Source organism: Oenanthe melanoleuca, chromosome 1A (assembly GCF_029582105.1).
Source record: "Oenanthe melanoleuca isolate GR-GAL-2019-014 chromosome 1A, OMel1.0, whole genome shotgun sequence".
NCBI classification, from domain to species: Eukaryota; Metazoa; Chordata; class Aves; order Passeriformes; family Muscicapidae; genus Oenanthe; species Oenanthe melanoleuca.
Genome location: NC_079334.1, coordinates 24232641 through 24255383, shown reverse-complemented (window position 1 = coordinate 24255383; position 22743 = coordinate 24232641). Strand labels below are relative to the sequence as shown.

Sequence of the window (22743 nt, the reverse complement as noted above, 5' to 3'; positions counted from 1 at the left end):
TCAAGTGAAAAGGAGATACAATAATTTGAAAAAAAAAAGGGTATTTAATGCTAAAACAGATCTACTGACCATGTATTTTTAAGGAACTCTTACTACTCAGAATAGGTCTATGGTACCAGAGCTTTGTGGGTTCAGCTAAGATGAAAAATTTCATGCACTTTCCAAGTTAATTGTATTTAATGTTTCTCATAGCTTTGTAAGGAATCAAGAGGTAGAGTATTGATCATAACTGGAAATTACAGAATCAAAGGATTGTTTAGGTTGGAAGGAACCTCATATACCGCTCTGTTTCTTTGTACCATGTCTGATTTCTGTCATTTTATAGTACTTAAAATTATCTTTAACCTTGAAGGATGATGCTACAAATTACTGGGGCCTGTGATTAATTTTGAATTTTCATTTCCAAACTGAAAATATTAAGGCATGGATAAAGCACCAAGGAGGAGATGGGGAGGGAAATATTCTGGAGGAGCTGTATAGGTCGGGAGGTGGCATATTTAGCATGTAACAAGGAATGTTGGTTCTGCTCCATGATGTTCTTCATAGGCATTCAGTAGTCTCTGACAGAACAATGCAACACAGATTTGGAGGTTAGTATGGTGAAGAAAATGTGAAAATGGAGATGAAAATAGAATCTGAGAACTAAGGCACTGAACTGTGGTGAGAGATGTCAGTGTTTTCTTACCAGATGACATGAGATTTTTGGATACTCGGATCTTTTGTCATTATGGCAGTTCTGCAGGTTGTATTATCAGTGGTGAAAAGCTCTTGTTTGGACAGCTGTTCTTGATGTGGTCAGTATCAATGTGATGGCAGTGCTGTAAGAAAATGATGCGTGTCCTAGTTTGCTTATCTGGAAACAAGGGGACTAAATTTTCATTGTCTATTCATAGCTGCATAGCTGTAGGATACATACAGGTCAGCAATCATTTTCGCTTTCCACTTGGCTACTCAGGAGCTGAAAACATTGAATAAAACCATGTGAAGTGTTGAGATTTGTCATACTGGCTCTTGCCATTCCTTGACTCTGTAGTGATATGTAAATCCAGTGTAACTGAAGTCAGAGAAATTGTATACAATAGCCTAAAGCTTTTCTTTCACTAAACTTTCAAAAGCTTCTACTAAAGTTTTTTCAGTCCTAAAAGTACTGAAGAAAACTAGAACCAAGCTTGGCTACTGTGTTCTGACTTATCTTCTGTGCTTTAAGAAAATGCCCAAGAGATGAAAAACCACAAACCCAAGCCTATGATCAGTGTGTTGGACATGGAATGTGAAGAGTTTACAATAATCTTTTATTTTCTATTTGAAATATTTCATTAGTCTTTGAGGAGAGACCATTCAAAATGTATTTCTTCTGTCCAGTTGAAGGAAGTAATATTCTCTCATGTTGATTTTTGCTTGGCCGTTTACTGAGGTATTTTGAGCATAAATGCAAATTATTGCAGATTTTTTTCGATTCTTCTGTTTATGGATGCCAAGATGTATACTATGTCAGCAATACAAAGTAATCATTAGCTCCCCTTGATAATCAAAGGCTGGTTCTGAAAACCAGAGGATATTTGGGTATTTGGTGGTCATATGCTGTAGAATCACTTCATGTTTCTTTTCTCACCACTCTTTTAGGATGCTTTTTAAAGAAAGCCGAAGTGTTCACAATCACCTCACTTCTGCTCCGTGAGTATAATAGTGACACCTTGATCTTTTGGTTGGACATAACATCTTTTCTTATCTTCCTGCTACCTGTTTTAGAGAAGGAAAGGGATTTTGGGATTTGTTTGAAGTTACTTATGATGTTTATAATCTTTTTTAATGCTTGAATTTAGGCATATAACTGTAATGTTCTCGTGGCATTATATTTTAACTCACTTGTGAAGTGACTAGATAACTCCAGGGTTATTAATTCTTGAATTAATGCCTTTTACTCAAAGCATTACACACTGCCTACATTTTGACATTCAGCATATTAAACTGAACTCAGACTGCAGTACTTCCTGCTTTTTTTTTCCCTCAAAAATATCTCTAATCACAGAAGTCAATGTATCTTAGTGGGATTTTTTTCTTATTCATTTTCAGACAACACTGTGTTAGAATTGTCCACATTCAGTCAGAATTCAAAGAAATTGTTATGACTTTAAATAACATCTCAATTGCAATTTTTGTGATAAATGTGATGAACACAGGATATTTTTCTATGTCAAAACTGAGTCATGGTCCACCTACAGTAAAGGTTTTTTTTAACCAGGTGTATTTCTAGTTGCTTAGGAAAAGATCGAAAACTGCCTACAAGATGTAAATCTATTGATTGCCCTTGAAGAAATAAAGTGTGAAATGCTGAACCTCTAAATTGAAGCTGATAACTAATAATCCTTAATGCAGTCCTTATTTGCATAACTGCAGTTCGTGTACATTGCAGAAGAAAGTCTGACAGTTTGGGAAATTACTTACTGCAACAAATAAATTAGATACAAGTTTTAACAGCTGATAGGCAATAAACCACTTCTTGGGGGAAGAAACAACCGTTTTTATCTGGTTTGAAATGAATGAGAATAGGAAGCATCCTCCTCAGGGACAAAACTGTCAGTGTAAAAAGTGAAATTATATTACTATTCTACAAGACTTCAGTATAAAGAGGCTGAAATTGATATTTTGAAGTTCCTCTAAATCAGAGAAATAAAACCAGCTCTCTGGATATATCTTGATCTATATGTCAGGTTATATCATAAATTCAGTTGATTTTGCAACTAGTTTACATAGTGATATGTGACCAGAAAATTAGTTGATAGTGTGCAATTTTTCTTTCCCCCTGTGTTTTAACCTCCTTCATTTCAAGGATGTTTTAATATTAAAGCTGGACTCCTGTAGTCATCATTATTGGGATATAATCAGGGTAACACTTTAATTGAAAATTACTAAATTACTTACCTTTTTTTGTCTTCTGATGCACATTTATCCCTTCTCTTTTAGGGCAAAGAAGAAGGTGATTCTGGCCCCTAAACCAAAAGTGAAGGTAAAAGCCTATTAAGATATCTGAAAACCCATTTAATGGTCCAGTACGACCATTTGCTACATCCTGTTTCTTCTTCTGATCCTGAAAAATTCTTGCAGAAGGTTTCTGTCAAGCAATGCTTATTGCCTAGGTGCTGCATTACTTCAAAGAATGTAGTACAAAATACTTCTGTGTAGCTTTGCTACTTTAAGCTGTATTAGTTTTTTGAAAGTTGACTATGAAGAGGTACTAATTCCAGTGATGTTTCACATTTTTGAATATGTGCTTTGTGTGTTTTCAGTTTGTGTTAAAATTGGCAACAGTGGAAAACAGTGTGGGTGCAAGGATATCATAGTATAGAGGTCCTCATTTGACAGGACCAAGTGTTACCTTAATTCAGTAGCAGTTTTACTAAGTGATCAGATTAGCTACCCTATTCTTCAGTAAATGGGACACTTTTAGTTATGTGGAGCAACAATGCAGATTTTTAAATCCAAATATTGAATTAGCACACAGGGCTGCTCTAGCACCTAGATATCCTAAGTATCTTAATATTTCTATAGTAGATCTTTGGTTTGTCTGAATTTACTGAATAAAAGTATTACAGTAAAGATGACCCTAAATCGATTTCAGAAAGAGTATTAAACCTGATGTTTCCTATCACTTCATTTTCAGGACTCCAGTCCAAAAAAAGAACAGAAAACCTGTATGTCTTCAGTCAATTCAAGTTCTGCTAATGTACTGAGTTCCAGTGCAGCTGTGTGCACCCCAGCCAGCTCTAGCTGCACAGCAGCTCCAGAGACCATCTGCTTGGATGACTCACTGGATGAAGACCTCTCTTTCCACCCACCCTCACTGGACTCTGTTTCTGATGCTCTGGCAGTCATCAATAATGGTGCCAAGGGATCACCCCTTGGATCCACCATAGACACACCAACGTCCAGACCTCGCCCTGGGCTGAGGGAAGAGAAACTAGCAAGCATTATGAGTAAGTTGCCTCTGGCAACTTCAAAGAAAGTAGAACCCACTCAAACATCCCATTCATCAAGTCTTATTGCTGGTCACACAGGGCCAGTACCAAAGAAACCCCAGGACTTAGTTCACACTGGTATCTCTTCAGGCCTTATTGCTGGATCTTCAATTCAGAATCCCAAGGTTTCCTTAGAGCCTTTGCCAGCCAAACTACTTCAACAAGGACTACAGAGGTCTAGTCAGATCCAAGCTGCTTCTTCCTCTTCTCATATTTCTTCCTCTAAGACTCAAGCAGCTATTTCCACCTCCTCTCAAAGAACCAAGGATGCTAATATCTTGGTATCATCTGCTGAGGCTCAAGGTAGTACTTCCTCAACATCACAAGTGACAAAGGTGCACCAGCATTCAGCTGTACAACAGAAATATGTATCTCCCTTACAAGCAACTATTAGTAAATCACAGAACAATCCTGTGGTGAAATTGAGTAATAATCCCAAACTCTCTTGCTCATCACCAGTCATCAAGGCTCAAGATAAGTCCGTAGTATATCGCCTGCCTTTGTCTAATCCCTCATCCGGAAGTGGCTCTCAAGTGTCTCACCCACTGGTTTCTCGGACAACATCCAGCACCTCTACCTCTAGTAACTATTTAGCCAAGGCTATGGTGTCACAAGTTGCTTCCCAGGGTTTCAAGCCTCCTTTCTCCATGGCTGCCTCTCCCAAACCTGCTGCCTCTCCCAAGCCCACTTCATCTAAACCCTCTGTGACACCCAAGCCCAATGCATCACCTAAATTTTCATCCAAGTCCACCTCATCCCCCAGGCCTGCAACAACACCCAGTTCTTCCAGTTCAAGTGCACTAGTTTCCCAGAGTAGTCACTCCAGCAACAACCCCCTTCATAAACAGAGCAGTGGTGTAAATATCAGCAGGCAGTCTCCCACAGTGAATTTGCTGTCCTCTAATCGCACCTCAGGCCTTCAGCCTGCAAAAAACCCTCAGGCTTCTTCAAAATTACCCAACTCTTCTCCTTCTGGAACTGTTGGTAAAAATAATCCGGGTGGAGTTGGAATGAATGTACCTGCCAGCAGAGGCAGTAACCTTAACTCAAGTGGAGCTAGTAGGACTAGTCTGTCTGGGGGAGCAGGAAGTGGAACACAGGGTGCTACTAAACAATTGTCAACTCCACACAGACCGTCTTCTGCCTCAGGGTCTCCAGTTGTAGCAGCCAGCGTGCAGGTACGCATCTAACGCGGTTATATTAGAGCCTTGCATCAATGTTTATCACAATTGTTTTGTAAACGTTCTTAGTATATTTCATCTCGATTTGTTCATGTCATAGATTGAGATTTTTACCTTTCTAAGCGTAATGCTGATACTGATGAAACTATTTCACACTAAAGAATGTGTATTTCCAACTGATGTGAAATGGATCAGTGTGGAACAAATCCTCACTGTAAACTGCTTGTTGGTCTGTACTGTGGAAAAGAATTCACTTTTTTCCTTTTAACAGCACTAGAGAAGGTAAGCTTTGTGTGATCGTATTTTCAGGGGATGTGGTATTTACTTGCATTATTTGATTTGTGTATTCTCTCATATTTACATATTTGTAATGATGGGGATCATGTAAAAGGTATCTTTGTACGTTTGTTGTCAGACTTCACAATTAACCTCAAAACTGGAGTTCAATTGCTTGTGTTAAGTGTACTTCAAGACTTGTAATTGTAATTAACACTTGCAAGGCCTTCTCTTTTGTATTTGTGACTGTATTTTATTTTGTAGGATCTAGGCAAAACAAATGAGACACCCCATTAATATATAAATACCCTAGAAACTGAAAGCTTACACTATCCCAGGAGATAAGACAAATCAAACAAAACAAATATTTTGAAAATACTGTTGTTCTAAAACACATAAACTTACTATTTACTCAAAAGTCAACCTGCTTTCCCAAGTTGTTGTCTTCTTACTGGGAATGCTTAATTACTGAGAAGATTTGATGTTTTCCTCTCTCTAATGCTCTCTGTGCTGAAGTCATCAATACTTAAGAAAAGTAGTATTGCTATAAATTATATTCTTGGTGTACAGCAAATGAAAAATTTTGTATTATTCTGAACAATGCACATTGCTGTTGCATGGGAGTGATGTATACTCGACTTCTGGCAATATTTTATAATCTTTTGTGTACAGGCACTGAGGTACCACATAGGCTCTGGTGAAGAGCAGAACCAACCAGAGTGCAGTTTGAGTACTCTGCAAGGTGCCTGGAGGAGATAAAAAGGGCTACAATGACTGGACTGGGAAGAAAGTTATTTCTCCCTGGTACAAGTCAGCAGAATCTAGTGGATGCAATGGGTGATGTAGAACAAAATGTGAAATGGGTATGGTAGTGCTTAAAGGTGACAGAGAAGGGAAGTAAACAGTGTTGTGTTGGATGATGAGATGAATTCTCAAACCCTCCTGTAGTTGAAGGCAAGTAATTTTTTTGTTAGAAACACTGACTACATGAGAGTAATTAAATGCATTTTGGCCACAGTCCTATTGAAGAGCACTGAAGTGGGGGGATGTGTGGTGAATAATCAAGTTAACATGAGTCCATACTATAATACAGCAAAATAAGGGGTGTTGGTATATAAAAGGGGTAAATCAGCTAGAGGTACTGAGCAGCATATGATATCACTAAAATAATTATTAAGACCTTTCACATGGGTTTTTTGACGCATCAGAAATTACTTTGGTAACCTAAAAATGGTTCAGAAGGACCATTTTCAATTCAGATTTTCAGTATGAAATCAAAGAAGAAAATCATGGAATAAGTCTGTTGCTCATGTGCACTATGAAGCTTAGTCACTGGAGTACATTCAAGGAAAGATTAAATTATCTGCTAGTTCAAGTACACTAAAGGGGAATAGATTTGTGATTACAGAGGTCTTATTTAGCTGTAAAGGTCTAATGGCTGGCTACTGAACTGACATCACTTCCAGACTAGTTGTTAGGTACAATGTATTAAGGATTTAGTTACTTCTCTTAAAACTTCATATTAGACTGAGAGTGACTTTCCTTTCCTGTAAGAACCTTAGGGATTTAATTCCTATTTGAGATGCTATCAGAAGATGAGAATGGTACCTGCATTGCTCACTATAGTATTCTGGTCTGTTTACATTGAAGATGAAACTAGATGACTGATAATGTGATCATGTGATAATAAATGTGTCCTTAACTAGGAAGCTTCCAAGAAATGTTTCCTTCCTTTCCACTTCTGATTGTCACAATTATTTACCAGAATACAAGTTTATACCTGCTGAAGCCTCACAGAAAGTTACATCTTAAGGACACAAAGCCAAAGTGTACATATGTGATTTCCTTAAAAAGCTCTACCTATCATTAAGCCAGATTCTGCTCAAGAGTATTAAACTTTTAAGGATCATAATGACTCAGAGCTACATGACCAGGATGAACCCTTTTAAGAACTCTGGTACATGAGTTAAATAGAAACAACTGAACTGTAGTTCCTTTAGGGCATGCTCTGAAGCTATTTTCTTCACTGTACTTCTCTCTTCTCCGTTTTGAGTAAGCAAGATCTTGGCAGAGCACTTTACAAAGTTTCTGTTTTCAGGCACTTTACGAATTCACAGTTGCAAAACATTACTGTATGGCTTTTGTTTTGTTGCCCTCTACGTTGCCCATAGACAATGAACAGTTGTATTTTTGTACATGAGCTTATTGTGAAATTAGTACTTCTAAAGGCAAAAGAATAGTGTGTTGATACTTTTTGGTTTTTTTTTTTCTACTTGTGAAATAGAATATGCTGTAGGAGTTGGTACCTTTAAGATGATCAATATAAACACTTTCTAGGAACTTCATGTGTAGGTAAATGCCCTTTACAGGGCCACTGTATTAAAATACTGTGCTTTCTCATAAGAAGCAACTGTCCTTTCTTTAGCTGCTTTCATTGGAACATCTTAAGGCCAAAACTGGTAATAAAAATGTTATCCATGCCAGGAGATCTCATCACTTTGCTTTTTCTGTAAGTTTTTATTACAGAACTCAGTGAAATGTCATCTTCATTTTAAGCTCATGTGTTCATTAAAATGATTCTAAGTTTTGGCTTTAGTTGAGGCTTACTTGTAAAAATGCACAGATTTGAAATCCTATTCCGAGTCCTTTAAATTCAAATAATGGCAATATCTGAGTTGGAGTCTGATTCAAAGTGTTTTCTATATTAACTGTTTTGTAGTAGATAATTAGAGAACTGAACATTAGCATATGAAATTATATAGTAGTGTATTAGTATACGTAGTGAAAGAAAAATTGTTAAACAAGAAAGAGCTGGTTTAATGTTAGAAGAATTAATACGATTTGGGAGCTGTTGTTGCCAAAATGTTCTGCCTCATCTTGCATTTTTATTTTAAAACTGCAGTGAATTTAACTTCATTTTGACATATAGAGTGGAGAGATTTTTTTTTTTTCTTTTGCCTTTTCCTCTGACATGTGCATACACACCTCTACATAGTTATGTATGTATGCATTTTGCCAACCTGACTTCTTAAGTTTGGGGATTCTTCCATATGAATCTTAATTTTCAAAATTCATTGTTTCTCTGCTATCTCTTTAGAAATAATGTTCTGTTAAGACCCAGATTTGGAGAGGGTAGAGGTGTAATACTGTACTTCCAAAGAACTTCAGATTGGATAATTTCATATTATTAGTCTGTTAGAAGATACTGTATTGCATTGTGACTGTAGACCAGTGCATAATTAGAAAGGAGATCAAGGAAATTACCTATAAGGCTGATGAGAGACACATGGTAGATGAACCATGCTCTTATGTCTGATATAATTGCTCCTGCTTAGCAAATGAACACTGGGAAGACTTCCTAGGTGGAGAGGTGGATATTCATTAATAATTTAATACACTTCTCAACAGAGCAACACTTAACAGGGAATAGTTGATTTTTATACCCTTAAAGAGTACAATTCAAATCTTCAGAAATCTTGAAGTACTGCTTTTTTTTTTGCTTTTTTTTTTCCATAGTCAACAGCAGGAGCATCATTACTGGCTAATGCCTCACCTCTGACTCTCATGGCATCACCCCTGTCTGTAACCAGTCAGAACGTGACGTCTGCACCACTGACTCCTTTTGGGATGCTGGGTGGCCTTGTTCCTGTGACTGTGCCCTTCCAGTTTCCCTTGGAGCTGCTTGGCTTTGGGACGGACACAGCTGGAGCGACAACCACCTCGGGATCTACCTCAGCGGCTTTCCACCACAGCCTAACTCAGAGTGAGTGGAATTATCACTCTGTGCTATAAGGAAAGATGCATCCGTAAAATGGAAATTGAGTAGGGAAGCAAAGTCCTGAGACACTCAGATTTGGTTCATGAAAATCCCTACAGGAGAATAAATGGGATTCCTTCACTGGTAAAAACTTAAGTGTCATTGTTACATTCACAGTATATGTTTAGTTTTGAACGTACTTTTTTTGGGTTACTTCTAATACCTTATTTTTGTATAGGAGTATAGTTTAAAAGTCTTAAAATGTCACAGTTCAAATAAGAGACTTAATATGGTGATTCCTCAAAGTAGCCTTAACTCAGTGACTTCAAATAGCTTGTTATGAAGAACTATCAACCAATATGACATTCACTTTTTCTCTGATTGCTTACAAGAAGCTATTTATGTTCTTAAGACATATAAAATGTTGCCCTTTCTGCCAAACAAAATGATATGAAGAGTTGTAGCCCAGTAGCAAGGTATGGTCCTTGCTCTGACTTTAGACTAACTATATTTGAATAGCTTTTTCTCTGTTGACTTATTCCAGCCATCAGAATGCTATAAGGTATTTATTCTTTGTTGAGGAGATAAGCCTGCTACTACAGCTGCACTGTAAAAACAAAAATTTATTTCACAGAGACTGCCTCTCTCCTCAAGATATTTTATCTTTGCCTTATTTTTTCCCCCCCAGACTTACTGAAGGGTTTACAGCCAGGTGCTCAGCATGCAGCAACGCTGTCTCACTCACCTCTGCCTGCTCACTTGCAGCAAGCTTACACAGGTAAAGATATGATATATTTCTTATTACTTATTTTAAACTTATTTTAACTTAAAAGTCAGATTTCTGCTTTAGACTGAAATATAATGTACACCAGTGTGTTAGAGAAGACACAACACAGGAACAAGCTTTGGGAGCAGCTGGCAGAACTCTATAGTAGCAGTATTTTTGGAACCTGAATTATTTATTTTTTCCCCTACTTCTCTTCAACATCAGGAACAAAAAAATTCAAAAATTCCAACACTTAACTGCAGCGATTCTAGAAACTAAAGTGTACAAATTCAACTAGTGGGGAAAAAAGGAGTAGTACTTACTGGACATTAACATGATTGTTTATATGCTGCATAAAGTTTTTTACACTAAAAAAAAAAATTTTCATTTCCCCTTTTCAGGAGAAACTGACTTTCCACCTAAAAGTGTTTTTTTGTGTTTCTTCTATGAGTATATTCACGTGTGAATGATGAGATGGTCTCTTAATGGAATATCTGTTTTCCTTAGGAATTTTATTCTTGCTAGGGGTTGCATATTTTTTATTAAGAGGAGACACTTGAAGCCAAACATTTTTTTTTCTATTTGTAAGGCTTAGAGCAGGAAAATTTTCAGAAAGCTTTAGAAGGTGCTGTTTAGAGTGTACACCTTTCTTTGTCACCAGTGGTGTGTTTTCTAGGAGCCAGGAGAAGGAATGGGAAGGGTGGCAGTGGTTTGGTGGGCATTCTTCATTTAAGAGTTCTCAGTACAGAAAAATTGGGCAGTGTTTTGGTATGAAGCAGGTTTCAACAAATTTCTATTTCTAATAAATGAACTATGGAAAAGATGCAAAGTCTTACACTCAGTAAAGACAATGTACTTTTTTGGTGATGCTAAAACTGAACCTGCCAAATTCCTGTCTCTCCTACTGTAAGTTACAAAACCAAAAGATCACTCATGGCTTTTTTTTTTCCTTTTTCTGTCTCAGCTACAGATGGAGGCCAAAGTAAAGGGGACACTAAGTTACAGCGGAAAAACCAGTGACTTCTGGACAAGCAAGGGAGCTGAAGCAGTTCTGGTTGGCTGACAGAATCTGCCCAGTTGGGAAAGTGCTTATTGTCACAGGGCTGCTGTTTCTGTCAATGTTTACATATTCTGATCCTAAGCACTGTGGTGAGAGGAAGAAGAGAAATAAAATAATACTTGATCAAAGAGAGAAGGAAAAGGAGGACTGGTCCTCCTGGTCATGCAGACTGGTCATAGATTGATATTGCCTAAAGAAACATTTTTTATCTGCTCTGATTGGCTCTTAAAAGAAATTGATCGTCAAACCCACAGCAGCACCAACATTCTGTTTCTGGATGAAGTCCAATGAAAAGTGGAAATGGTGAAATGAGCTAGAATAGGTTTCTCTATTCATTGCATAAGTTGGAATCATCCACTATCATCCACTTCCTTAGTGCCCAAAGTGCCCAGTGTAAGATTAGGTGTAGGTCCTGAGTGTGGTTGTGGACCAAAGGTTACGTAGAATAGAGGTGGTGCTGGGATACTTTTGCATTATAATTAAACCTTTAAACAAAAGCAGTTTCTGATAAACGGGCATTTATCCAGCTTTAGAAGGCTATTTGGCTGTAGGGAGCCTACAAGATGTATGCAGCCTCCATAGAGGATTGTCTTCAAAAACAGATCTCCTGGTACATCAATATGTGAGATACAGACTATTTGATTTATTTTCAGGGTGTTGTTTAGTACAAAAGTTCTTATTTAAGGGAGGAAGGGGATGGAAATTAATTTACATGAAAAGAAACCCACATTTTATTGGTCAGACTAGCATTTCTTTCCCACTTTTTAAATCATGCTAATGTTTCAGTATTTTCATTTGTTAAACTTCCTCTTACCTTGTACTTATTTGCCACTGAATAGGTACTCTTTTAATATCTTTCCTAAACCACAACCAGTTCTTTCCTGATTCTCAGGCTGCATCTCTTATCTAACTCCTCCCAGAAGCCGTGCATTATATTGACTTGCTAGTTAAAGAAAGCTGATTGTGACCTGTTCCAGAGTCAGATTAATACTGCTTCAGGCATTAGCCAAAGAGGAGTCGTTCAAAAGCGACCAGAGGTGCCTTCTCTTCTGGGGGCTGAATGGGTTGTCTCCAGCATTTCCAGCCCCTGCTGGCCTGGGGAGTTTTATCTGAACTCTTTCTTACATGGTAGCACAAGACTGCAGAGCTGGCTTTGTTGTTTTTGTTTTTCCCTTTGATAGCAATACATCAACTGGTTCACATGTAAGATTAGGAAGCATCCAGCACCTGTTGCACTTTTGACACTAGGACAGAACTTTGCTGTTGAGTCCCTTGTGCTGTGAGATAAAAGGTGAGAATGGCAGAAACTAAAATAAGTTATAGGGAAAAGGAGCAAATAAACCAGTATGATTCCCTTCTCTTTCAACCCTGAAACATTCCTTTGACCAGAAATGCTGGAATTCTTAGTAGTTGGTTTTTCTGGTAGTTTGACTTGAGATTGAACTGGACACTACTGGTTATCTCACACCTTTTAGAGAGACTTTGACCCCTGAATAATGAATCTTCAATGTTTTTTGCTAGATTACTTAGAGCTTGCAGGTTTCTTTTACATGTGATTTATTTTTATTAGATCAGACAACAATTTCTTTTCTATTTAGAGCTCATTTTAATTTTATATAAATATATATACATAAATTTAAAATAATATATATTGTGTATTTAGTATAAAACTGTTGGGTTGAGCTCAGCAATAAATGTTTTTGCACAACTCTTCTGTGAAAGACAGATTGAATTAAGATGCATTAGTTCATTGGTTTTACTCCACAGCATCTGCCAATTAAATGCTTTTTAGCTGGTGCTAATGTTTATGTGGTGTGTTGATCAGATAAGTTTGCATCTCCATTGAGGTTTGGAGTTGAAACACATACAGCTATGTAGACCCTGGCGTTTATACTGCACAAATTCTGTCAAAATACCGTAAACTCTTAAGAGTGCCGGCTTCATCTGATATTTTTTTCTTTTCTCCAGGAAGGGTTGAAGGAAGCCAACTTTCGTTTTTTGAGGCCCAACAGTTCTGGCAGGATGTTAATTCTCTGAACTGTGTCAAACCCGAGAACTTTAATGATGCATGTAGCTACAGGAGTTGTGGCAGTGAGCCATTGGGCAGCAATATATTTAAAGGACCCTGTCCTAAGGGAGTTCTACCTCTTCTGTGTTTTCCTCATCAAGGCATCCCATTCAAATTGTCATCTTTTGTCTTCATACTTACTGAAATTTTAGACTGGGAGACTTGGAGCCCTTTATTGCTACAGCACAAATTCCCTTTCAGCATTCCTTTCTTCCTGGAAGTAGGCTTCATCTTCAGTTGAAGAGTATCCTCTCTAAATCTTGAGGGTAGGAATAGTCTGTCTCTGTGTCCTATTGAGCTTCTCAGTCTTGGGAAACAAGTAAACTAATATTTATTGTGGAAATAGATACTAGAATGATGAAAATAAAGATGACCGTACATTTTGTGACATCAGTTCAAACATCCCCCCCAGCAGATAACTGTTATCAATCATTACACTCCTGTTAGTCATTATGCTCCTGATCATCTTTTGAAAGAACAACACTGGGAATGGGAACCATTTTTGGGTTTTCTCTTCTCCCTGGTTAAACGTAGCAAGGCCAAATCAAAGGAAATAATAAGATGGTTCTCAGAGACGTTTGCAGGTAGCATAGACAGGATTGGAAATATTACTGCAACGTTTGAATGCAAAATAGATTAATGTTTTATTATTTTCAGCACAGCAGCTCTTCTGAAGACATTTCCCCCCTCACCCCCCCCCAAGGTTTTTACTACTTCTTAAGGGCCTTTGTTAATAAATAAACTGTAGTTGTACATACTATATAAACCCTCAGTATTCACAAGCAATAAGAAAGCCAAGTAGAGCTGTCTTTTCCAGGCAGTAAGGCTGAACTTGGTTTGGGGACTGTATATGAGCTAACATGTCAAGCTCTCTGAAAGCCCCAAACAAATGCAAGCAATAACTTTCAAACATAGGTTTTAGATGTTGAAACTGTCTGGGTAGTATTCCCTGCTATGTGATCCAAAGTCCCAGAAACCATGGTAGCTATTTTAAATCATTAGAGATTCTTGCAAAGAAAGAAGGCAGGCTAAGATGAAAAACAAGCTGCAGAGTTTCCTGATACTTTGGACTATAACTGCAGTGTTCTCCAATTCCAAGACACAAATGGCCTAAGTCACTTTGTCCAGCCTTCTCTGTTGATTTGAGAAAAATGTCTAAATACTAATCATTTGAGTCACAAGTGCGAATGCTGTGGGTTTCACATCTGTTTTCTGCTAATCAGAAGTAACTTTTAATTACTTGGGTTCTGCTTTGTGTTTGAATCTGATCAAAGTTATCTGATGCACAGATCGAAGGGTGGGACAGGTGCTAAAAGCCTGTTCCTTCCTGCAGTCCCATCACCTGACCTTTCCTCCACACTCCTTCTCCACTTGGTGCAAGACCCTTGAGGACATGAAAACAGAGAAATCTGCAACTCTCCCAAGCTGCCATCAGTTGTGCGAACCAGTAACCCTCTGGGAGTCACCTTGGACTCCAACTAACTTTATCACATTTGCTGCTACATTCGTAAAAATGAACTTTTGGCTGTATTTATTAGCAAATTTTAATCTAGTTTACAGATTTTTTTTTTCTTCTTTTGATTAGTTTTTGCCCACTGTTCGATTAGAAGCGTTCGGGTGTTTGGGTTGATGGGTTTTTTGTTTTGGTTTTTTGTTTGTTTTTGAGTGAATTGGTGAAAGCACAGTGGTCCCTCTTCTGCTTTTGTTCTGTATTTTTTTGAAGGTGGCATTGCAGGGAAAACCTACAACCAAGCCAAAATGTGGAAGGCTTCCTCCCACACCTAACTTTCATCTGTTGCTGAACTGGGGGGAAAATCATTAAAGGGACACTTGGTTTTTCCTTTGGGCTTGTTAGTTGTTTTGGTTTTGTCTGGTTTTTTTCGTAAAATGAAAGTTAAATAATTAGGTAAACAACTGATTAATTAACACTTTATGCAATTTTAATTTTACAGAAATTTTTAAAAAGGTTGATAGACTTTGGTCCAAACTCTGGTGAAATGGCTGTTACCCTTCATGACTTACTTGATTCAGGCCTTTGTCCTTTGTTTAAGTGCCTTTTTTTTTGTTTTCTTAATTTTATTTCCCTACCCTCTTTAAACTTTTCTCAGAGATCCTGAAGTGCTGGAAGGCATTTTGGAGGAAAATCTAAAGCTTGCCAAGATGGCTTTATGCTGTTATTCTATTTTTTTTCCCTTTTGTAAAGAAAAAACAAAACCAAGTGTGTAATGTGTGTAACTTCACAGCTGTTGTACTGTGGCATTGGTTCCGTGTGCTTGTGCATCTCACACACACACTCACACAAGCAATATTCCTGAAACCTGTTCATCCTTCTCCATTCTCCTGGCTCTGTTAAATGCTACTTCAAGGTTGAATGTCTGTGCAAAGATGGCAGAACAATAAAAGTGTGTGAGTGTGCGTAAATGTGCATGAGAGAAAGGAAGTGGCTAATGGGAATCAATCTTCAGAATTTTTCTCAGACGGGTTTGAATTTGTTTCTTAATTAGGTCATAAGTAAAACATTATGGGCCCTGTTTGGCAACCTTATTAATTACTGGACTGCTTCACACAATCACTAAGTCTGAGGCAGAGATGTGTGGCTGATAGGCCCAAGGAGCTGGGGGGTAAATAAAGTTAAAATAGCAGCTTGCAACATATTTGAATTAACTACAAGAATCTTTTGTGCACCTGGTCACATCTGCTTGATACCAGTTACTGTGAGGAATCTCATATTTACCAAAGTTGTCACTTTCCACCATGCATCCTATATAAGAAGGAATTTGGTAAAATTTGCAAGAGTGCAGCTGCTAATTGAATTTAGAGCTAGCTATGCTTCACATGCTGCCTAAGTCACTCAACATGATGTAGTTGTACAACTTTTCTAGTTGTACTTCTTCTCAATTTGAGATTTCATTAGTGGTTTCTTCTCTTATTATAATGAACAATAAGTTTATGTGTTCTTAGCTGCAGATAAACCCTCATACTAGTATCTGTACTTGTTTCCTTGTTCTCGGACAAAATTAGGTATCTGTAATAGATGATCTAGTGATTTAAACAGCTTTGTGCCGAGGAGCTATCTAACTTATGATTGTTATAAACATGAATACCTGAAAGTAGCAATTCACTTGTTGACCAAGTGGTAAACTTAAAGTAACGTGCATATGCATCACTAGACTATTCTAGTTCTGTGATGTGCTTCCCTTATGGAAGATCTAATTTTGAGTTGCAATATGAAAAGGAAGCATTTGTTTTGCAGAGTTGGAATGGAATGATGAGTCCTTCATTGGTGGAGAACCACTGTGGAAAACTGAAACTCTGGTACCATAGATGTTCTTGTGGCAAAGAATGGCCTAAATTAGTTCTTGACTTCTCTTCACATATTTGAGTTAACCCGTTGTGTAGACTAGGCCGTAAGTGGATTCCTCCTACCAATCTAATGGTGCCAGTGAAAGATAGGACCATTGCTGGTAGCTCAGCCAGTTGGAGTGGTAGTTGAGGGTACTTCTTAATCTGTCTTAAGTGCATCAGTGAAATTACTTCAGTGAAATTTACCACATTCACCAATTATGTTAATTCCTTTTGAACATACATGCTCTTCATCCTAGGCTGATCTGTGGGATGAGGAATCTAAAGCTGGTGATGATAGCTGACTGTTGCAGTCTAACAAGTGCAGCTGTTGTAAAAATCTGTGTCTGTCTACTGCTTAAGAAATCACTGCCAAAAGAAGCAGCCAGAAGTATGCTTACTGGGCCACTGGAAAGATAACTGTTGTGTAGGGGAATGCTTTGTTTGTGGAAACTTCTGGTGAGGCTTCATCATCCTTTTTTTATGATGCAGTTATCCCTTGCTGCTGTAATAGCCTTTTGGGGCTGTAGAAAGCCCTGGTGCTGCTGTGAGTTATGCTGAGAGATCAATATGGCCTGGAACTGGCCCAAAACTGGGGAAGTACAAAGATTCCCTGCAACTGTTTTTGCACACTCCTTAGTAAAACTGTGTTAATCTTGTCAGTAGTTGAGGATATAGGCCTCTATTTTGTAGCCCTTTCTGACAGCTGTAGTTCTACCCCAACCACCACCATGTTTTGTATTTAGAAGTGTTTCAGTCTCTTCCATTACAGTCATCTGTTTAAACAATAACCATTAGTTACTAAGTTTTTCTTCATGGTGAAGTAATCCCAACCAATGTACACTCTGTTTGGCTCCTATCATGCGCAATACTAAAAGGGTTTTTTTTTATTTCTTCCTAACAATGTGTGCAAATGCATTTTATCAATAGATAGTCATAATTGTTACTGTCTAGTACCAAGAGAAAAAGAGTGGGAGAGAATCAACCAAAACCAGTCAGGAGATGCCACTATCATAGGCCAAACTGAGCAGTTGCTGAGGGAGACAGAGCTTCATTGAGTCTTAGCAGATTTCACCAGAGTGGGGGCATAAACTTTGTTGTGTTCTCAGCTTTTTCCAGATAAGGCCTTAGTTTGATTAGTAGTCACTAATATCAGCTATGCAGATAAGTATTTACATGTTTCAGTGTTACATGCATTCCTTTCCCCAGCTACCCCTCTTAACACATATTGAAATTTTACCCAAAGAAAATGGAGTATTTTTGAATGTCTGTAATGCAGAACTTTTTGCTAACGTGGAAAAAAAAATTGTATTTTAAAAAAACCCTTCACTGGTGCAACATGTAATGTCAAGTGTCATGAAGTTGCTTGAGAGGGAAGCAAAAATCATTTTTTGTGACAGGTTTTAGTCTGAGAATTTTTTAGAATATTCAGCTCTCACAATTGGGTTAAGAAGCTGCAGAAGTGTTTTTTAATGTACAGATCACATTTGGGAAGAAACTCATGAGACATCCCAGGTTTCTTTCCAGCATCAGAAGTGAATTAAATTAATTTCTCAATGAAATGAAGTTGCTTCTAAAGAAGGGGAGTTACCAGCTAAATAAAAACTGAATCACAAGTCCCCACATATTTCTCACTGGTCTTTTAGTCTTGTTGTATGTAACTACAAAATAACAATTTAGCTCAGAGGTGAGAACTGTAGTATGTGTTTTATTGCCGGTGATTCCATCATGTAGCAATTAGTACCATGTTCTTGCATAGTTTTCAAGATCTGTACTGGAAATAGATGGAGAAATTTTATTTTTGGACTACTGTTAAAAAGAAAAACAAAACAACAAAGTTAACTATTACTTTTTACCCCCCAAAAGTCTACTGAGGAGCGCTATATTTTAGCAGTTAAACTAGTATCCTTGTTAATGTGATTTGTCTCTTGTAGTCTTTTACTGAGAGTTAGAAGCATTTAATGAGTAATCCTTAAAATGTTGCCATTCTTTAGCTTAAGGTCAGGTGCTTATAATAAAAGGGCATCTGTGATGATAACTTCTGATGATACAAAATCTCTATGTTCAGTATATTTCATTGGGGAACAAAAACAGATGTGGGTACAAGTCCCTTTAGGCCTGCCTCATAAAAGAGGGTCAGTAGAGTGCCCTGCACAGCTAATGGTAGTGAGGATCATCCCCTCAACAGCAGTTTGGCCTCTGTATCCTTTGTTTGGCACTTCATATACATATATTTTAGCAAGTTTGGATATAGCCTGTTTAATTCTACCTGACTTGCTTTGATCTCCCAGACAATGAAGGAGCTGAGAAACTGTTTTGCTGCCTTTCACAAAAAGCTAGAGAAGTTTTTTTGTTATTAACACGTATTAAATCACAGCAAGAATTCTCTGCATTCCTCAGCTTCTAACAAAGGAGTGCACAGTTCCTACGAGATGGCAAACCTGTTTGAGCTGGTGATTCCTCTGATGCTTTCCTCAGTCCAACACGCATTTGTACGAAGTCACCTTCCTCCTTAAAACACTTGCGCATTCCAGATCATAGGGCTTAGCAATGGAGAAAGGATCCCAACAGCTTTGTGCTTACCTGATGAGCTCTCCAGGGAAACTGCCCCGTGAAATTCTCCCCTCTTGTGACAACAAGCCTGAGCAACCAAATGCAGCTACATTTGGGTGGTAAGCACCACTTTAATTTGGATTTTTTAGGGGAAGTGTGTTCCAATGACTTCAAGGGATACTGTATTTTAAATGTGTGGTTTCTTTCCTCTCTCCTTATGAAACTGGACCTGAACACAAGTTTTAGGTTGTTGGGGTTTGTTTTTGTTTTGTTTTGGGGTTTGGTTTTTTTGTAATAATCTCAGGACCTGAAAGATTGTAGCATTTAGTGTGTCTTAAAAATGATGTACTGTACCAGCCATGGATTTTGTAAATACACCTGTCTCCCTTTTTTGTATTTTAATTTTTTAAAAGTGTGTAAGGCTCTTTGCCAGAGGAACTGGTGCCTGCATTATCTCCATCCTGAATTGAAGCAGGCAAAGGAAGAAGCTGCTGCCTCAAAAGCCTGCGTCAGTTCCAAATGCGTATATTGTTCTGGTCAGTTTAATGGCTGTTAGTCTTTTGTTAGTTGGGAAACCGGGTAGTTCCCTGCACATTCCCAGCTGTGGCTAGCAGAGCCCTGTCAGGGAGGCTAATTTTAACTCTCTTCTGTGTGACTACTTGACATTTTCACTCCTTCCAGGTACTCAGGTTTCCTATCCCTGAGCAGTCCAATGTTTTCAGAGGTTAGGACTATTGGTCCTCTGCGAGAATAACTGGAGAGCATTTCATTTTATCAGTGCTCTGATCCAAACACAGTCACGGGGTTCGTATCCTGCGAACCTTGCAGGTAACGCTGCCTTCACCTGTTCCGGAAGGGACTTGCCCTTTTCTGCTTTCCTGAAAGGAGCGCAAGCTTTTTTTGGCAGCAGACTTTGCTCTGGGATCCACCCTTGCCGGCAGACCCCTGTTCTGCAGCAGGAGCCTTACTCAATTCGGCATAGCTGTTCCCTGTCCCTGACTGCGACAGGCTTTTTCATGAGTGTACTTTTCTGTTTTTTATGTGTCACGTGTCTGTGCTGTATTGAATAAAGAGGAATGTACATATTAGCCCTGTGTCTGTGATTTCTCACAAAAATAAAAATGGGAAAAGGTTTTACTTCAAGGGTTGGCCTCTCTCGGCTTTTTCTATTTTGGAGCTGGGGCCCTCCTTCAGTCAGAGCAACCACCCGAGCAAGGGTAATACTGTGTGCAAAGACCAGCGTTTTGAAGCCGCCGAAGGGTCGGTATGGAAGGACCGCTCCCCTGAGGGAGCACCGCCTTGTTCCGAGGCGCAGCCCCGCACCGCCATTGAGGCACCGCGCCCGCTCCTCAGCCCCGGGTCCCAGGGGGCCGCGCGGCAGCCGCGCGGGGCGGTGCTGCCCAATCAGCGGTCTTCATTACCAGAAAGGGGGCGGAGACAAGAGATAAGTTAGTATACAGAAACTGTCTCTGTGCGCCAGCCCCAGTGGCCTAATGGATAAGGCATTGGCCTCCTAAGCCAGGGATTGTGGGTTCGAGTCCCATCTGGGGTGGGTACATTTTTTGCACTCGAGCCGCGCCGCCTCTCCGGGTGCCTGTGATCCGCTGGCTGCCTCGCGTCTGCAGCTCATCGGCTTCTTCTTCGGCGTCCGCTTCCGGCTACAGCGGGACAGCAGCCCCTTTTAAACCGGCGACCCCACAAACTCGCGGGGACGCGCCCACTGCCCAGCTCGGTTTCCCCCTGTATGATCCGCCTCTCGGAGGGGTTCCGGTGCTCCCGCTCCGTTACCACAGCCCTGCGAAGAGGCGTAGGGCCCTGCGTGAGGCGGGCACGGCCCGCCGCGCCGCTCGACCAGCGAGGATTGCAATGGCGGGGGAGGGCGGCAGAGCGTCGGAGGAGGCGATCGTCCGCTCGGCGCTCGGCTGCCCGCACTGCCGGGGCGCGAGGGCGAGGCCCGGGGGCGGCGCTGGGCAGGAAGATGGCGGCGCTCGGGGCCCCGCTGCGCACTCTGCGCGCGCTCCTGCGCGAGCTGCGCCACGCCGCCGGCCGCTCCTATCGCGACAGCCCCGCCTATCGCCACGTGCTCTCGGCCTTCCGCGCGCACCGGGTACGCGCGGGATTCCCCTTCCCACCCCTGCCCGGGCAGCCCCCGCCGCTCGGCCGGGCCCCGGGGCCGCCCTGACCGCCGCTCCCCGCAGGTGACCAGCGAGAAGCTGTGCCGGGCCCAGCAGGAGCTGCACTTCCAGGCCGCCACCTACCTGTGCCTGCTCCGCAGCGTCCGGGAGCACGAGGCGCTGCACCGCGAGTACCACGGGCGGGGCGAGCGCTCGCCCCAGGAGGTCGCCGGGCTGGTGGGCTTCAGACTGCCTCAGCAGCCGGGAGGAAAGGGCTGAGACGGGACTGCTGTGTTCAGTGTTTATTCATCAATAAATGGATACCCTAGACCTACTGCAATGGGCTGGGTTCTCTGTCAGTTTTCGGTTGTGCTATAAAAGACATAACTGGAAACAACCAGCCCCCCCTCCCTTTATCAGGCTTCCCAGATGCCCATCCCGTCCTTGTGAACGTGTGTGGTGACGGGCACCCTTCCACGGGTTGACAGAGAAGTTGTTTGTAGTGAAAAAACACCTCAGCCTTTACTGGTGAGCTGCTTGTCTAAGGGGTTGCAGGGGTTCGTGGTTCCCCACGTGTTTCAAAAGCAGTAGGTGAGAGAATTTGTCCAGTGTTTACTGAAGCATTTTCCAGCCATATTCTGTATATGTGGGATTTCCTACTCTCCCAAGAACAAAGGTCTCTTCTGTGGAGCATCTGTGGATTCTGGCGAGCGCTGCAGTGGCACAAGCCTCTTCCATCTTGTAAGATTTTTTTGCTTTTTTCCATGGCGACGAGTGAGCAGTAGCGATTCAGAGAGATGAATTCGTAATGGTTAAATGTTTCTCAGTGTCCCTGAGAAGTTGACAATGCAGCTGCAGGCTTCCTGTGCTGCCCTCACCCACTGAATCAGAAAAGCTGAAGGGAACTGACTGTAGCCAGTCACATGAGCTACACAAACAGGACTGCGTTTTCTCACCTTGCAAAGTTTCTTTTTATCAAAGGTCTTGAGTTGCTGCTGTTCACAGGAGAGTGTTGAATTATGTGCAAGATATGTAACATGAATGACTTTAAATGGATAAAAATGGGATGTTTACCTGGGGAGAAGCTTGAAGCGACCCTTAAGAAAAGAGTGTGTTTGTTGGGGGTTTTTTACTGCCAGGGAAAACAAAGTGTTCTGTCAGAAAAGCATTGCAAAGAGAATCAGTTTATCTAAGTCTACTTCTTCCTTCCCCTGGTTTTAAAACTTGATGATTTAATGCCCAGACTATAGTGGATAGAATCCACAATGGATCTGTAAAACTGGGATTTGGGCTGCTCAGCTAAGGTAAGGAGATGTGAACTACAAATTTTAGGGTTCTGTTGTCCAAAATTCCAGTTTGCAAGTCTTACAATGTCTCACTAGTTAAACAGTTATTTTGAAAAGCATTGATATGTAAAGAATGGGAAAGTATCAACCTCTTTTCAGATTCAGAGTTGTGGTATGTCCCCACACACTGAGAATGGCTGACACACTGCTTGTTCTGTATTATTTAATGAAAATGGAAATTAAAAAAACAGCGAACAGACACAGATGCTCTTTAAAGAGTAGAAGGTGCTAAAATGTTTATAGTGTTGGTGTAAATAGTCACTA

General features: G+C 40.1%; 2 protein-coding genes and 1 non-coding gene across 3 annotated transcripts in view; all 3 read left to right on the top strand.

The window, feature by feature from the left end:
* The window catches only part of UBN2 (ubinuclein 2), a 51380-nt gene extending 31273 nt beyond the window's left edge, over positions 1–20107 (top strand). Inside the window, exons 12-17 of the mRNA XM_056481867.1 lie at positions 1624–1674; positions 2965–3007; positions 3662–5194; positions 8990–9236; positions 9919–10008; positions 10961–20107. Coding sequence (XP_056337842.1) covers positions 1624–1674; positions 2965–3007; positions 3662–5194; positions 8990–9236; positions 9919–10008; positions 10961–11016 — 2020 coding nt within the window. The 3' untranslated portion in view covers positions 11017–20107. The remainder of the gene's footprint in view (positions 1–1623; positions 1675–2964; positions 3008–3661; positions 5195–8989; positions 9237–9918; positions 10009–10960) is intronic.
* A 391-nt stretch (positions 20108–20498) lies between these two features.
* Positions 20499–20571, top strand: TRNAR-CCU (transfer RNA arginine (anticodon CCU)). Its single transcript has one exon. It is a non-coding gene; the product is annotated as a tRNA-Arg (tRNA).
* A 192-nt stretch (positions 20572–20763) lies between these two features.
* On the top strand, positions 20764–21473 carry FMC1 (formation of mitochondrial complex V assembly factor 1 homolog). The gene is made up of 2 exons (XM_056481871.1): positions 20764–21126; positions 21218–21473. The coding sequence occupies exons 1-2, from the start codon at positions 20764–20766 to the stop codon at positions 21410–21412; spliced, it is 558 nt and encodes a 185-aa protein (XP_056337846.1). The 3' UTR covers positions 21413–21473.
* Positions 21474–22743: the final 1270 nt, after the last annotated feature.